This window comes from Nanorana parkeri, unplaced genomic scaffold (assembly GCF_000935625.1).
Source record: "Nanorana parkeri isolate BGI_ZX_2015 unplaced genomic scaffold, ASM93562v1 scaffold16, whole genome shotgun sequence".
Classification (NCBI taxonomy): Eukaryota; Metazoa; Chordata; class Amphibia; order Anura; family Dicroglossidae; genus Nanorana; species Nanorana parkeri.
This window is the reverse complement of record NW_017306284.1, coordinates 2,578,559-2,596,611: the sequence shown is the minus strand read 5'-3', so window position 1 is coordinate 2,596,611 and position 18,053 is coordinate 2,578,559. Positions and strand designations below refer to the sequence as shown.

Genomic DNA, 18,053 nt, shown 5'->3' with positions numbered 1-18,053 from the left:
CGGGCATGAATGGAGTTTGCGTGTTCTGCGTGTGCAAAGACATGCTCGCAGGCTAATTGGCTGTTGTCTAATAATCCCAACTGTAGATCCCTGTAACACTACATCGCGTGGCCAGTGTAACCCTGGTACATATTTCAGGCATGGAGCCACAGAAGGTTCCAAGGTTAGATGTGCACCAAAGATCACAACACGGTCATGGTAGTAGGGATGGGGGCTGGGAAGACATTCGGGAGGACATTTGCTTCTCCGCAGTTGTGGAACTACAAGTCACAGAGTTTCTGGATAAAGGAAATAGATTTTCATAAACTGGTAGAAATGTATCAAAATCTGAAGCAGTTGCCCATAGCAACCAATCAGCTTCTCCATTCTGTATGTTAAGCTTTGAAAATGAAAGGTGGGTGCTGATTGGTTGCCATTGCTTCTCCTATGTGATTGGGATTCCTGTGTGTTCAGGTTACAAGGGCCGCCCGCCTACTGGAGTCCCTGAGATGATAAAAATAAGCTGCTGGTAAAAATACAAACGTTTAACAAATAAAGCTGAGCTGGTTGGAAGTAATTTCCGAGGTATATTTAAAGTAAAGTTCCTCTTCTATAACTGAGAAGGTATAGAACTCTAAAAACTTTCCTTTTGCCTGGAATTCTACTTGGGACACCCTAAGGTGCCAGTCATGTGATCCGGACTTGGTCACAAGGTTCCTGCCAAAGGGGAATCCACATTGGCCAGGTCTTTCTCAATGTCTGAGCCTTTCTTCGGTAGTGATCACATGACCGATGCCCCAGGAGTCGTTCACATGATCAGTGCTGGTGGGGTGAGGACAAAATGAGCATTTAACCCGTGTGGAGGGGGACAGCCCTACCGTATGGTTATATGTTTCAGCAGCTCGGAGTTGGGCTTTAATTTTAAAAGATTACATTTTTACTATTCATAAGAAAAATGAGGATTTTTGGAACCAGTGCAATGTTTATCACTCGGGTTCCTGTCTTTATTTATTGCAGTAAGTACACAAAAGTGAATAATCTGGATGTTCTTTGTTTTCCTAGATGGACAGAGTGGACCTATATGGTATTCAGCGCTATGGGGGAGCTCCTTGGAAGTCCACAGCAGAGAAAGGTGATGTGGAGGCCGTGGAAGCTCTCATGTACATGAGCAACCGATGGAAAACCGAGCCCAAAAGTTACATTGATCTAAGGCCGATCACCCCAGCGTCCGATCTCTCCGAGAACGAAGACAGCATGATCACAGCCGAATTGAACGCCATGCCGCCTTTTGTAAGTTGGTTTTGTTAGCTAGCATGCTGAGTTACGGTATTACTCAGACCTGTCCAGTACATGGGCGCTGTGGCGGGTATTTTAAATTTTTATATATATCGGGGGTGGACAAATTCATATGGCATTCTGGAGCCAGTCTGTCCAATCCAGGAGCCAGCAGGATTAGTTTAGGAGCTTGCGCCATTGACAAAAAAAAGAGAGCACCTCAAAAGTCGGACACCAGCTGTGTAGCTTTGAGTATTGGCAACCTGGTTCCTGGGGTTTGTCCAGCTCTGATGTATCACCAACAGTCAGTAGGTGTCTTCTCTCACTATTTCAACTTTTTATTTATTTTATATCGCAGAGGGTGTAGCAAGAGAAGCAAGACTCCACATGCAGGGAGTAAGGGCGGGTTCACACCATTTTCCGGACCAGATCTGGTCTGGAAAATGGTGTGAACCTGCCCGCAGTTCCAGTGCATTCCAGACCAGACAAAATGTGACACGCAGTATTTTTCTAGTGTGATCTGGGATGGACTGCGCTGGTGTGAACAGAGGCCAGACATAGCATAGGGATACATTAGGATGCATTTTGGGTTTGGAAACCATCTGGTCTGCTCTGGAGATGATCTGGATGTGGTGTGAATGGGCCGTAAGGGTTGAGGGACAGAAGCATGTGGAGACATCTCTGTACTGGAAATTGACCCTCCAGTGACCCGTAAAGTCCACATAAAAAATGCCACTTGCCATGACAATGTTAATTAACCTTGCGGCAAAGAACTAGGAATGTGCAACTGTGTGTGTTGCTAGTTCTAAGGCTGGATGTCATACTAAAAAAGAGTCATAGAGTTATTGTCATGTTAAATGACACAACCTAATGATGCTAAACTTGGTCTGGGCATCTAAGCATCAAAACCTCGGGTCACGGACGTGTTAACAAGAGATTCTGATTGGATGCTAGAGGAGACAATTGTTTCCTTTCATTGCACAGTATACCCCTCAGGGCAAAGCAAGGAGCAAGCAGGATGTTTTTTAGGAGACAACTAGATGACAACTAGAGAGACTCAAAGGTTGGGCTCAGCTGTAAATTGTTAAGTGGCATGTGCTGCGTGGCTCCTGGGATTTGTCCAGGCTCCCATTAGTGTCCTTTTAATATTTAAATGGACTGTGTTGTAAATGATGTACAGCCATGAAGTAACCAAGCCTTTTTATTTTCATGCTTCCAGTGTCTGACCCCTCCATACAGCCCTCCCGAATTTGAAATGTCACATTCCCCGAGCATCAATCCAGTGTCTCCAGGTACCGAGAAGTGTAAGCTTGTCGCCAGCACAACCCCAGATATTGCACCAACCCATCAGAAAGCCCAGGCGACGAGCGTCATCCGTCATACTGCGGACCCACAGTTCTGCAATCAACGTGTGTTTACACCGAAGAATTGCGACGCTCATGACGCAGGCATTGGCACTCAGCATCAAAGTTCTGTTGTGCATTCTGGTGAATATAAACCGCCTCTTCCTGAGCAAATCAAGACTGAAACGCAGGTTCCCCCTTCCTACTTGCCTGCAAGCAGTAACTATTCTAGCGTCCCTTTTGTTCCTCTTCAGGCCTGCAATGGCAAGCCCAGTTCCCCCGATGCCTGCGTTATTCCAGTGCAGGTCCCATCACCCCCAATGCTGGTGTCCACGCCGGTAACAGCAAATGCAGTGCCGCAGGTGCCAGTCCTTTGTCAAATGGTCCCCTTTTCTTCAAGCAATTCGATGTTGACAACAGTGATGGCAAGCACTCCTGCCCAGCCCCAAGCAGTCATGCAGTCTGTCTTCTACATGGGAACACAGGTGCCTAAAGGGACGGTGATGTTTTTGATGCCCCAGCCGCTACTGCACAATGCAAAGACTCTGTTGACCAGCGGAACCAGATTGTCTCCAATAGCACCAGCACCTGGAGTCTCTGCTTCCGAAGCCAAATTTTCCTCTCCTATGGATGCATCCCGCATAAGAAGCCACGTCTGCAACCAGCCTGGGTGTGGGAAGACGTACTTCAAGAGCTCTCACCTGAAAGCCCACATGAGAACTCACACAGGTACGTGTTTAACTGGTAGACCTCAGTTCCCATAAAGCTTTGTAGAAACTTTCTGAGGCAGTCTGTATTGTCTTTAGTGACCAATCATAATCAAACTTTTGGTCTTCCACTGTCATTATCCAACCTGATTAATTTAGGCAACACGCAAAGGAACTGGGATGTGTGTGTGTGTCGTCGTCGTCTTTTTTGGAGCCATTGGATCAGCATGTCAGCCAGACATCTAGCATTGTCAGAAACCAACATATCTATTTTAGCACTGTTAACATTTCAGCAAAAGCAGGTCTGTGTAAAGCTGGCCATACACTGCTCAAAGGAGTCGAGTGCTACTGACTTGGAGGAAATTTGAATAGTGTATGACCTCCTTGGGATTGCTGTTTGAAGGAGGCGGTTCAAACGTTTTCAGTTGATCATTGGCTGCAGCCACTGTTTGGGTATTCTGACAGCAGCACTGCCACAGCTGTTCTGTAACCATAGGCTGCCGGGGGGATTCCCCCATCCACGCTGTTTACCATGGATTGGAGAATCGTACACTAGCAGTGTATTGATAGCTGTCTTTTGGGGAAAGGGCATGCTCCTAATAATCAATGGGTGACAGCATGCCGAGAATTGTAGTTGCTTAAAAACAATCTCCATTTAGGTGACCTAAAGCAGAGCCTTTAATTTGTAGCATACCATGTAGGGATGCACCGGTACCGGGTTTTCCAATATGATGTACCGATTTCTTTTTTTTTTTTTTTTTTGGTACCCGCCCATACCAGAAGTCCCATTATGGAAGCCGGGGGGTGTGTATTGACTCGCTGCCTGGCTTCCCGATTAGCCGGGAAGCAGTCTCTATGCTCCCTGGTGACGAGGGAGCATTGAGCCGGCTTTCTGGCCAATCAAGAAGCCGAGCAGCGTGTAACGCCGCCTGGCTTACTGATACCGGAAGTTTTAGGATAGGCAACAGGAGCATTTGGGCAACTATGAGTACTCGCCCAAATACTCGGCATCAGTACCCATACTAGTATCTGTATCGGTGCATCCCTTATACCATAGATCAGGGGATTCAACATATCTCCATCTTGTTCAAGCAAGTCTTCACCAGAGCCACCAGTTTTCTTAGGCGAGAGAGAAACAAAACTTGAAACTGAAATCCAAGGACACATTCAATTTTTATTGGTTGCAATGCATAGAAAATACATTTTGCTCCAAATAAAAACACTTTCTACCATTTAAGTTGTATTTTTATAACTGACAAATCACCTCATTATTGCTTCTCTTTATCCATGGCATTAGAATACAATGACATCAGCCATGAAGTTGATAATAAACATATATTTCAGGAAGGAATGCCTGGCAGGAGTATAGGTTGTGTCTTCTAAATCACTTGTCATGATATGTACTTTGTACATCAGGATTGAATGATGTCATTCTGAATTCATGTAACTCTTTCTTTATTTTCTTGTTTCTTGTACACAGGAGAGAAACCCTTCAGTTGTAGTTGGGAAGGCTGCGAAAGAAAATTTGCTCGCTCTGACGAACTGTCCCGTCACCGCCGCACGCATACCGGTGAAAAGAAGTTTGCGTGTCCAAAATGCGACCGTCGCTTTATGCGCAGCGATCACCTGACCAAGCACGCCAGGCGACACCTCTCTAACAAAAAGCTTCCTACTTGGCAGATGGAAGTCAGCCGCTTAAGCGACATTGCTCTGCCACAAGCCTCAGCCCCCGTGCAGTGATTGCGGTCGGCAGAGCATGTATCTCTCTTGTTATAAGTTCGTGGCATGTCGCCGGATAGAACCGTGATGACAAGTCGCCTTCACTCCATGATGGACGCGAGTCTGATTAGCCGAATGGAAATGCGGTCTGTGAAGCAACAGTGGCGGTGACTGAAAGACTTTTACGAGGATTCTGTTTCCTGTAATTGTTATCTGCTGTTGTTTTGCACTGGAGAAGACGGTTGAATGCAGGTTTTCTTGTGCAGCGCTGTCGGTGGTGCTGCCAGGACAGTGTGTGTGTTTATGAATTCAGCCGATTTGCTACTAGTACCGCTTACAAAGCGTTGTAAGCTTTTTATTACTACCTGGGTCAAAGTGGCTTTATTTTGGCTATTATAGGGTGCCTGATTTGTAATTAACTGAGTTAGGTTGGGGTGTGTTATACCCGACTCGAGATATAAAGACCCCTCGTCTACTAACCATTCTAGTACATTGAAGGTTAGCTAACATTTATCAAATGATATATCATTAGTTAGGTCCTTGTACGGCTGGCAAAGCCTTCGTTTTCAGCCTCCCTGTGGAGTGTCTACACTTCATCAGGAACTAGGCATGAAATGCAGGAAAACCCTATCCTGGTCTATCGATCATTTGTTTTCCTTTTAAGGCCCACAAACATTTTTTGTCCATATGTTCCGTTCATAAAAAAAAGGATGCAGAATAGCCATTTTTTTTTTTGTTCTGACGTTTCGCATTTTTATCGCAGTGTGGACGTTGACTTTTTGGGTTTACAAGTCACCTTAATATTCTGAGTATCCCAGAACTATGGTTACGCTAATCCCATTCCATTTACACACTGCACATTATAAAGCTGTGTAGGACTTTTTATTTTTTTTTAATTGCTAAATTTGGCAAGCAGTTTACATAGTTATTGGACAATACTAATAAAGTCTCCCTTTGAATGAGGGTATTATCACCCTCCTTAAAGCTTATTGCCATTTGTTAGAGGACCTGTACCTAAAATGCATTACTTTCTACAATCGGGCATGGCCCACTACCTTGTTTCTGCAAATACAAAGTATTCCAGCACTGTCGGGTCTTCAGGGTGTAGCGCCCGGTCTCTTGTTTCCTCAAAATGTTTGGGATTTTTTTTTCTGAATCCCCTGTTATGCTTTTTATTTTCAGAACATTGCTGGTCCGGTACCAGGTTCACTGCAATTTACGGTAAGGTTTCCAGACCACACCGTGTTTGTCGAGCTGCAGTTTTCGGCACACCATTGCCCATGAGCATAGTGCCCTGTTCACATCATACGTGTGCGGTGGTGTGTAGAAGAACGCAGCTCAGTGGACATGGTGTGAATAAGCCTTGAAATATTCAAGTCAACTGTGTCTGCACCTTGACCCTTCTGCCTATTAGAACACACTGCTGCCATGTTTTTTCGGAAGTCAGTAGTGATTTGGGAGTGTATGGAAAAATAAATTCCTTTCACTTGCACTCGGCTCATATCCCTTGCTAGTTTAGTAAGTGCTAAAAAATCGTTTACATTAACCAGTTTCCCTTCAGGTGCTGTTAGCAATAGTTTGTATGATGTTCAGTGTTATTCTTCTAATGACAACAAAAATGAAATTCACATTAGAGTGTTTGATAGCATACCACTATACAAAACTCTGTATCAAGTTGTACAGGCCACAGCGTGCGGGTGAGACATGCACTACTGCAGCATAGCTTGATGACCCCTGTATCTTATTCTTGGTGTGCATAGAATCCAATCAAATGCACGTATGCACATGTATAAGTTTACTTACTGTGATGAGATTTTAGAACTAGAACATCTTTTAGGGTAAGCGCAAAACTTGCTTTCTGTCCCAGCGCAATGTTTACTGAAGTCATCGCTGCTTAAAGGTTTCATTCACTGAAAATTAACTTCTCAGCTATAGGAGGTGGGTTGAACTGCTTTTCTTGGGTCTCTCAGGACTACAGGGTGATCTCCCCACTGTTCCTCGCTGACAAAATTATCCCAAAGAAATAGATTAATCAGTAGTGTTGCCTTATCTCTTGTTCTGGCAACTGTTTTAATGGCACTGGCAGCAAAAAAAAAGCTGGCCAACAAATCGGAGGGGGGGGGGGGACTGAAACTTAAAATCTTGTCTTATGGCTGTTCTTAAGATAAGCTTGTACTGGTCTGGGTGGTGTCTCCTCGCGGCTCTGCAGCATAAACATGCATGGTCAGACAAGCCAGATGTTCAGGTTCATGCACAAACCCTGGTATGTCTGGATTGTGCCTGCATGTCCAGCTCTTATCTCAGGTTTTTGGTTGGCTTTGGGCTTGCATCCAAACCTGGAACAGGTATGTGGGGTTGGAAGCCGACGTCCAGAGATCATTTTGTTGTAGCTCCTGAGAGGTTTAGGAAGCAAAGGGGATGATTACAGCTGCTAGCAACTATCCAAAGGTGAAATGTCAGCACTAGGTGAACCTATACTCTGACGTCTAAGTCTTGCTGGGGTAGATAAATATAGGCCTACTTTAACTTGATGCACTTAAATGAGAAAGGAAGCTGCAGGTTTCAGTTGCTTTTAAGTGCATCTCTGATTCATAATGTCAAAAGTTTTGAATTTTTTTTCTTCTTTAAGCTGCACTTTGGTCACAAGTGTATAAAAAGGCATGGAGCGAGAGAGCGAGCTCATACCCTGAAAATATCTATCCTTGTATAATTGTCTGATACACATAAGGGGGCAGCCATTGTGAGTTGGCCTAGGAGGCATCAGGAGGCTGTGCAAGTTCGCTACGCCCTACTGATGTCACTAGTGAAGTCATTACCTATAGTCACATGGCTTTACACCTCCAACAAAATGGCTGACTACAGCTTCTCTAAGCATCACTGATGTTTTAAAGCTTTCATATTCATTCTTTCCATGGTACATATGCACAGATTTGAGCAGGTTTAATGTTGATCATTAATGTACGATGCATTTTGTGACTACTTTTTTATATGTTTGCACAGTATTTCAATATAAGTTTTACTTTATACATGTTATAAAATAAAAGAACAATTTTCTATCACCTCTGTGTACATCCTTCTTTCTTTCTTTGTTTTACGAGCTAATGCATAATCAAAAACAAATGTATGTGTTCCCGTTGCAGCCTGCAGGGCTGACCCCCTTGGTAACATCTGAATAGGCACATAAGGGAACTCTTTTACTTGCCAGAGGATTTGCTTTTTAATTTTTTTTTTTTAAGATAGTTTTTATTAAGTTTTTTTTCTTCTTTAAACAGACAATATATAACAACAAATACAATATAAATACAGAAACAACCAAAACCAATAACGCCAAAAAAAAGAGGAAACCCCACATCCACCATATGCACATATCGATAAATCGGTATCCAGGAACTAATTCATTTTAGTCAAATCACCTAGACACATATAAACATTTACAATAGTGATGTAATTCAAAAAGAAACAGAGACTTGGACCTGGATTAGTCAAATTACATCTTGAGCTCACATGTATGACCTTCATATGTCTATATAATAATAACATGAAGAAATTATAGAGTGCCCATAACTTATACGGTAGTGTAGCCATCTGGACCAGAGCAAAAAAAATATGTATCTTCACCCATCCCTCTATATTGATAGGTAATGCGTTCAAACATTACAGTTTTATCTAACTTGGAGATCCATTCGGATACTGAGGGAGGGATGGTGGATATTCATTTCTGTGCCACCAGTCTCCTAGTGGTAAATAAGGCTCTGTGTATAGCCAATTTGGTGTACGAATCCCTCCAAGGGATATCAAAAATTGCTGTCTCTTGCCAGCGGGAGAGACCGTGGAAACCGCTATTTCCAGGCTGCCACACTGATCTAATGGCTTCTATACTTCCTGAGTCGTTGACCTGAAACAAGTAATAGAAAATGTTTGGGTTTTTTTTTTTTGGCAGGACACATGCAAAGTCTTCTACCAAAAACTTCTATTTGCTAGCACATTTTTTTGAAGCTTAGGTCATCTTTAAGAAAAACAAATAGTAACTATGCGTGTCTATATCTCCGTTCACGCTTCTCCTAGCTTTCAGTGTTGGGTGCAGACACAGTATGGCTCCTGCTGACCATAACAGGATGGGCACAGATGGCCAACTATTCTAGTTGCCTGGTTCATCTGTCTATATTAACAGCCCTTGGAGGTTTAGAAACTGCAACTAATTTGTAAATTGGTAATATTTCAATGTGAAAAAACCTACCAAAACCAATACAGCTTGTTCATCTTCCAGCCTGTTATTGGAACCTAAGAAGGCAGTCTCAGTAGACCGACGATGCTGCTGTAGAGAGAATTACAAGAGGCTGATATCAGTACAGGTATAGGTTTTTACACTAGCTGTAATACACATTAAAGGAAATCTGTGCTGAGAAGAACACAAAGACTGCCCTTACCGGGGGGCGTGGCTTACGCTTTGGACAAGATGGCTGCGTAAAAGCTTAGCTCCGACACCAAGCACGCCTCACTAGCCTTTTTTCACCCCCTAACAATCAAGATGGTAAAGATTGGGAAGCCTCTACCTCCCTCCCCACCGCCAGAGACAACGGAGACCCAGCCGGTCAAGCAAATACCGGATATCATCCGGCCGAGAACGGAGACCTCGGATTCGCGCTCCTCTAACATGGCGTCCACTTCCACGCACATGGGCCAGCCAAAACCCAAATTCGACCAGAGACATCAACAACAGGAGGGTGAAGCCCTCTCTTTTTTTTGCCTCTCCACACGAAAATCAATACAGATATTAAAAAACTGGCGCAACCTGACCTTTACCTGGTTTGGAAGAGAGGCTCTAATTAAAATGAACGTTCTACCCCGATGGCTATATTTATTCCAGACCATCCCAATAACATTGCCTAGAGCTCTCTTTCTCAATCTTGAACGTGATATTTCGAAATTCGTGTGGAGAGACAAACCGCCCCTAGTCAGATTCACTAACCTAGAATAACCAATGCAGTCAGAATTCCTTATTTTCCTCCTTTCCTGACATTTACTGCAACATGTGAGCATCTTACAGGTGCTGAGAGTACCTGAGCTGAGAAGGAGCAATGAGGGGGAGTGCAGACCTCTCATCACTTAAAGGGGACAAACAAGGAGGTATGTTTGCCATAATTAGTATTATAATACAGGATATATATATATATATAGCACCAACAGATTACAATTGCAATACAATTCAAGACAAGATGGTAAGGAGGTCCCTGTCCCTGAGTGAAAGTATGATATGCATAGTCGCACAATAATATTCTGGAGAGTACATTTCCCTAAGTGTATGGCTATTTGAGACATGGGAATCCCATAAATTGCCTGCTACCAATACAGAAACTGCTCTAGGATTATCATTTTGGGGTTGTTTCACCAGTTTAAAGGAAACCTGTTATGGCAGAAATAGTAGGGTGCCTCTGCTGATCTCATGAATGTGCTAGTTGCCCTTATGGCACGTTGACCCTCTAGTTTCATTGCTCCCTAGTGGGAGTGTTGTGCATTCACGTGAGTCCCTGCCCTCGAGGAGCTTACAATCTACGTTCCCTATCTCACATGCATACAGGGCCGGTTTTAGGTGCCCATACACTGCACGATTCTCGTACGAGAATCGCGGGAAATCCCGCGATCGTATGAGAATCGTGCAGTGTGAATGAAGACGTGCGACCGTTTCTACTGTACGATCGCACGTCTTTTGTCTAAGGAGCACGCTAGAAAACCAGCCGAAAATCGTGCGATTTTCGGCTGGTTTGAATGATGCTCGGGAGACAAATGCCGAACGGGCCGGTGTGCGCACGCGCACACTGCCCGTTCAGCATTGCGGTCATCGGAAGCCTGCACCTCAGGGGGGCGGGCTTGTGGTGATCGCAACTACGTTCTGCCTGTCCAAGATAGGCAGATCATACGTTTTTTTAAAATTACTTTACAACCATCGCAAGACTAAGGTCTTGCGATGGTTGTAAAGTGTATGGCCACCTTTTGACAGGAGCCAATTAACCTACCAGCATGTCTTTGGAGTGTGAGAGGAAACCAGTGTACCCGGAGGAAACCCGTGCAAGCACAGGGAGAGCATGCAAACTCCTTACAGATAGTGTCCTGAATGGAATTTGAACTTTGCAACATACTTGTGCTGGGTCACTGACCTAGATAGCCAGGCAACTAATGTTTTCAGAAGGATGCTAGCAATGGTGCCCATAATGCCGGAGCTGTGGCCTTGTGGGGACGGCTTTCCAGTTGTCTCCCGAACTTCTTGGTCAAATATCCACCCTGCCTTCCTGTTGGACATTTAAGGAGCAGCAACACAGCGATGAGTCACTACTCTGCTCTGTCCTCCTGTCAGCACAGCAGAAGAACATGACTTGCTGGAAAAAATGCTACCCAATCTCTCCCAGCTTGAATAACAAGACAAATTCACATACTTTTCAAATAGTTGTATTTAAACATGTAATAATTTGCAATGAACACATAAGTGTATTAATTGGTGTTTTGTAAATGCCTGGAGTTCGGCTGTAATCTGAGTGCTATGCAGTCTTCTCAGAGGTGTTTATCTGCAGCTCGGATTTTACTGGGCAGGATTCCAAAATCTTGTTCCAGATTGTGGTATGCCAAGCTCTCCAACCGCCTGGCCAACTCTACTCCACCCTACTGCCTCTACTATTGGGAATAGTGATCAGTACTCCCTTCAGGGAACACATGTAAGCACTATAAATGGTTAAAAATTTGAATGAGTCCAGGAATCCAAATCTAGACACAACCTTTTAGTAGTTGCAGTATTGGACGGAGCTCAGCTGCTACACGAAGAGCTCGAGGGTCTACAATAAAAGCTTCATCCACGCCTTAATTTTAGTTTTGGGCAGACTGAAGGATTGGAACTCCTGGCAGTTTGTTATTGCTGGTCTTGTACCCATTAGGGTTATTTCCCGTTATTTCCTGTCCCAGAGAAACTCCACTACAGGGTGCATTGGGGTACATGAAGAATCAATGGCAACACAACACACCAGCGCACTGCATTGCGTGATAGCGTGCACTAAACACTATCACGTACCTGGTAGAGAACCGAATGTTGAGGAGGCGGCCTTTGCAACTCTTGTCCCACACCCCTGAGAGCGGAGACAGGGAGTGAGAGAACAGAGAGCAGTGCCAGAGGGTGTAGGGTACTGTGTCTGGGTAAGTCCCAAAGCTGGTCTCCAAGGAAGCAGGAAGCTGATGTGGATCCAGGTGGAAGGACCACGAGGAACACTGAGGGAGTAGGACGGAGTCAGGCAGGCCAGGGTCAACACCGATTGGGCAGCGAAGTACAAAAGCAGCAGGCAGAAGAATAGTCTCGGAGCAAGCAGAGGTCAGGGGTAGGCAGCAGTCAGGGGTCGTCAAAGGAGATTCGGGTCAAAGCAGCAGAATACTGGAACAGGCAGAAGCACAGGAACTCACACAGGAGCTGAAAGACCATTCAGCAATGATCCATAGGACTGGCAGGTTTAAATAGGGCCATCAATCCAGAGAAGCTGCGTCATTTCCTGTGCGACACGTTAGCGCGTCTTTGTGTGCACGTTCCGTCACACACGCAATAGTACCTGTTTCCCGCAAATGCGGAAAAGACAGGCCTAAGCCCATGCGCAGAAGCACCCGCACGGCCAGGTATAGTCTTACAAACACACCGGTACCGTGCCTTTAGTGCAACATAGCAGCAGGAATGGACCCACAACTGGAAATACCCATGACCATTGAGCTCATAGGGTTCAATATGGCATGTCAATTAGAGGGAGACAGTCCACAAATGAGCAGCATCTGGGAGTCTTATTAGACAGTTCAGAATGTTGTGCATGACAATGTAATAGAGTCTGTCTTACTAAGAGCAGGCCTTTTGTATTTACCGTAAAATCCATTTCTACAGTTGTTCATTGGAGGACACAGGACTCTTCAATGTGTAGCTATAGACGCAACCTCCAGGAGGTTTGGATGGACACTATGCAAATCTAGTGACTACTTTTTTCTACACACGGCAATGCAACACACGGCACTGCAGTCCCGTGCATTGCAGAGCAACACCAACCCAATGCATTGAATGGACCCTAAATCACATTCTCTTAACTACAGAAAACCTGCAGTCATCAGTCTGTAGAGATTTACCTGTTAGCTGAACTTATGAACTTAGTAAATATGAAATTCATAGGCAGTATTTTATATTTACCTGAAAAGGAATTAAAAATTCAATGTTTAGTCTTTTGTCCTGAATATAATCAATAAAAATACATGCACAGAAAGAATTGGTATATGTGCCCTTTCATTTATCCATGTTCTCTTGTTTGCGTATTAGTGCCGGATAAAGAGAAGACCGTGAAGGGTGAATTGACCTACTTATAAGTAAATGTTCAGCTATGTGTTTACCTTTTTGTTTGATAGTCAATTGGTTTAGTATTCATTCCTTTGCGCAATGTTTGATTTCATTATGTCTTCAATTAGGACGTTTTGTGCATTCCAGGCTGCAGGAAAACGTGTCGCAATTCTACCTGCGTGTTACATGGCACATGAATTGTTCTCGATGCATACTTACTGTACCTAGTGTACATCCCGAACAAAGTGTACAAGTTAGTACAGTTTTTGTGATGAACTAAGTGTGTAATGCCTTACAGTTTATTTTCTTCAGAAAGCAGCCACAGCCTGAGTAGAAGAGACTGTCCCTGCCAGCATGCTGCAGAAAAGGACCCTTGCTCTCTTGGTGGAAGCAGTGGTTTCTCTGAAGAGCTCCTATACTCTACCCAGTCAGACCTATAACTCCATTCTGATTGAAGAATTCTTGCTGATGGAGAACAGGGGTGCAGAATGCTGGCAGGGGACAGGCTTTTCTACTGAGGCTATGGTTGCTTTATAAAAAGTTAAAACTGTAAAACTTTGAACAACTTTTGTTTTGATGGAGCTTGAATGTATTTTGCTGATCTTAACTAAAATTTCCATTGGGCTTTTAGTTTGATGGCCCCTTTCCTGCCTCCAGCCAGCAAGCAATTAAGCCACATAAGCTTGTATAGTGTACAGCCAACATCATTGATTCATTACTTCAGCCCAGAATTGGAGATTGGGTATTGAGGCACTCACGGCTTTTTCAAACCTTTTTTTCCTAACACATCTCACAGGATAACAACATAGACCCACCCAGCAACTTTTTCACATGCAGCACTGCTTGTATACTGTGCATGACCAGTACTAAGATGTAATGGCACACAGTGGGAGAATGGTGGGGGAAAAGACTGGTGACCCTAGGAATTTCCCATGCCTCCTGACTTGGGGTCATGACCCATTGGTTGCACACCCTAGTCCTAGCATAATGCAGATACATTTTACTTTCCCTTTAAAAGACTAAGTGCTTTGCTCTTTTACAAAATAACTGATTTGCTACGGTCATCTTTAATGCGAGAAGCCGTATTGTTTACAAGTTATCTTTGTAGGAAAGGAGGCATAGCCTGTGAGCGTTCATCGCTGGCCTTTATGCACAGGAAGTGTCAGGGAGGTTAGCAGCATGCAGTTACTTTTTTTAACCAAAGCTTCACAGTGGTGCAGGATAATGATGTGTACTTACTTGTTAATCAGCAAACAAAGGAAGGATGGAAGGAAGGAAGGGAGAAAAGATACAAAAAAGTCTTGACATACAAATTAAGCTATTACTTTTTCAAAGCTAAAATACTGAAAAAAAATATTTTGTAATGGATTTATTTATTTTTATTATTATTTATTTTAATGGATTTATTAATATTATTATAATTATTATTAGTAGTAGTAGTAGTAATAGAAGTAGTATTTTATTGGAAGCATTCCAACATAAAATATTAAAGTTTCCCAGCACTCCTGTTGACCAGCAAAGATATCGGGCTTACTTGGTGACTATCACACCGATCAAAGGTGCAGCGACATGCAAGGACTAAACACACCCAAGGTAACCCTACTCCTACACATCCAATACAGGAAAAAAGACAAAATGACAAGTGGTCAAAAAATTAATAGCAAGCTACGAATGTGTACAATGAGACCTAGCTTAAAGTGACACTAAACTATTACATCTTAAAAATACATTCAAGTACCTTAAACATTAACAGAGATGCATCCTAGTTGTGTATCACTCGGCTGTAGATCCTCAAATCATCTCTGAATTGCTGCTGACACTGTCCTTCCTTCTGGAGGGGGGCTACTTTTATTCCCCATGGTCCCTGTGTGTGTTGTAAAGTAGTCACCGCTCCAAGCTCACTCCTGTGATGATTTTAATGGTTCTGCTCCCTGTCCTGAGGAATAATCTTCTTATTTTTGAGATATGTGATGGAATGAGACCTGTGAACACCTTCTGGTATGAGAAGACTCTACTGTGCATTACACTGATTCATAACAAGAACAGCTGCAAATGAAAAGTATGCTAAGGCCCGGGAACTGACAAATTGATTTGAAAAATGTATTGTTTCTGAATGAGATGATTCTTCCTCGAGTAACCTTCATGTCATGACCCTGCCTGGAACTAGACATGGTAGGTGATGTGAACCAGGGGACACACTTGTTTCAGGACTATTGAGCAGATGAGGATGCCACAAAATTAGAAGCATGCAGCTGGTGAAGACGATAAGCAGGATTAGAAATGTTCACATGTCTCCTCAATGTAGGTTAGTAATAGTAAGTTACCCACAAAGGAAACTTCTCCAGAAGATAGTTGGAAGCCAAAAGCCAGGCATCCCAGGAAAGAAGGCTATACTTTACCTTTGGCTTTTATTTAACAATGTTTTGTTTGTGAAATCTTGCAGTAATGAGCTCATAAGTCTGAGATGGTGTAACTCAGTAGGTTGGTGACAGAACATTACTGTCTCTGTTTCCCATAGTAAACATGTGGGCTATTTCATTATTTCTACAAGTCCAGACAAGTACATTTAAGCCCTTATTGGAAGACATCAAATTGCCTGGAGCACTGTATATCATAAATAATTACAGTTTGTGTGTTATTTTTGCTAAATCCTGCTTCCACCGTTTTGTCATTGCATCTCAGTGCTGTTGACCTCCTCCGGCCTCCACTTCCTATATACATGAACATGCTCCAGTGATGGATGGATCATTGCATTGACTCTCCTTCCTGAAAGTGCCAATGGTGGAACATGCCTGCACAATCTATGTCAGTAATACTCCTTGGTGTCTCCACCTGGGGTGTGTATGACAGGATGACAACACAGAAGCGTACCTCCTAACTTTCTAACATGGGAAAAAAAAGACACTTTCCTTTCCATCACGATGTATGTAGGCAATGGACGCAACTCTACAACACCCATACCATGAAGAATGTACATGCCAACAATGACTGGTTAGACCCACAATGGTTTTTCACAATACCCTTTCCTTTTATACTAGTTTTTTTAAAATAATTTAGTGATAGTATGAAGGTTATAGTGCAGAATAACACTTTTAGTAGTTAAATACTGTACTTTTATAGAGCTCTATACATAAAACCATAAAGAGGGACAACTGAGAAGGAAAGAGTTACAGAGGTATTCCAAAAGAGGGACAGATGGGAGCTATGGAGAACAGCACTTGGGAAACAGTTGTTACCCCATAACAGGAAGTGCCTGAAAAAGAACCAAAAGAGGAAATCCAGATCACAAACAGATGCCGCTAGGATATTGGCCACACTCCCTCCTGTTCAATGGTTCTCTAGCTTTCCGGGCTGTGTATCCAATGCATATACAGAAATAGTTCACCAACCGGACAGAGCACCAAGAGGCTTAATTTACATCAGCACATTACAGCAGCAAAAAAGACATGACACGTTTTTGGTACAACGCTTAGTAATAAGCCCGATGACAAAGTGCAATAGCGCTATTTCTTTATAAGCAAAGGACCAGAAGAAGACCAGGAACCTTTGGCTTGAGTATCAAATACAATGTTCTAGCCCTTTCACAGCAGAGACTGATTGCAAAACAGTGTACCATGCAGGGGCGTAACTAAAAATCACAGGGCCCCATAGCAAAATTTAGTATGGGGCCCCCCAAAACGCCCCCCCTAGTACCTACCTTCAGAACATGTTCCCTTGCCTGCGCCGTCTCCTTCTCTTCAGCACTGCTGGATCTGACATCAGAGCCGAAGAACAGATCACTCCAGCACTCACTGCTGCACAGCCCACCTGGACCCCACGCACACCAGAGACCCTGCACAGCCCACCTGACACCCTGCACAGCCCACCTGAGACCCTGCACAGCCCACCTGAGACCCCGCAGAACCCATCTGAGACCCTGCAGAGCCCACCACAGATTATCTATGTTGGGCTCTGCAAAGTCTCAGGTGGGCTGGTTGGAGTCCCTTTCCCTGCACACTGCGCTCCTCTTACCTTTTAACCCCTGCTGGGCCTCCGGCCTCCTTGGCCACCTCCACCCGGCCTCCTCCTCCACTGCTGCCAGGCCCTGACCTCCACCACCACTGGGCCCCGGTGTCCTCCTCCTCCACTGTCGCCACCGCCCCCGGCCTCCTCCTCAACCGCCGGCAGGCACTGGTCTCGTCCACCATCGCTGCCGCTGCTGCCTGGCCCCAGTCTTCTGACCAGGCCCCCTTCTGCCCCGGCCCCCATAGTGACCACGTGAGTCGCTATGGTGATTGTTACGCCACTGGTACCATGCAAAGTTAGCTATGGTGCTTCATTGGTAGGACATGGCTTATGGTGACACATTTTTTTAAATCTTCCAGAATTGACTTCTTTCACTGATCTTGTTATTCGGTGAAGTGACATCTCAGAGCCACAAAGGAAGTTATTGCTGGACGCCTTCCCTCTGCCAGGAGTTACATTTGCAGGTCTGAATGAAGAACATGTAACTGTATAGTGGCCAATGGCCATCAGCTGTCAATGACTGAGGGTCCTGCTCTGATCGATACTTCACATCTGATTTGTGAAGTATCTCCACTCACATTCACCAGCCCAGCATACCTTATTAATACTGGTCCAGGGGGCAAATGTCCTCCAACCCAGTCCTCCCCTGATAAAGACCTTCTAGTCAGGATCACGGGATAT

The 18,053-nt window shown here is 44.2% G+C and overlaps 1 protein-coding gene across 1 annotated transcript in view; it reads left to right on the top strand.

The window, feature by feature from the left end:
• The window catches only part of KLF10 (Kruppel like factor 10), an 8,357-nt gene extending 2,834 nt beyond the window's left edge, over positions 1 to 5,523 (top strand). Inside the window, exons 2-4 of the mRNA XM_018559070.1 lie at positions 1,042 to 1,269; positions 2,474 to 3,326; positions 4,785 to 5,523. Of these exons, the coding sequence (XP_018414572.1) occupies positions 1,042 to 1,269; positions 2,474 to 3,326; positions 4,785 to 5,044 (1,341 nt within the window). The 3' untranslated portion in view covers positions 5,045 to 5,523. The remainder of the gene's footprint in view (positions 1 to 1,041; positions 1,270 to 2,473; positions 3,327 to 4,784) is intronic.
• The last annotated feature ends 12,530 nt before the right edge of the window (positions 5,524 to 18,053 follow it).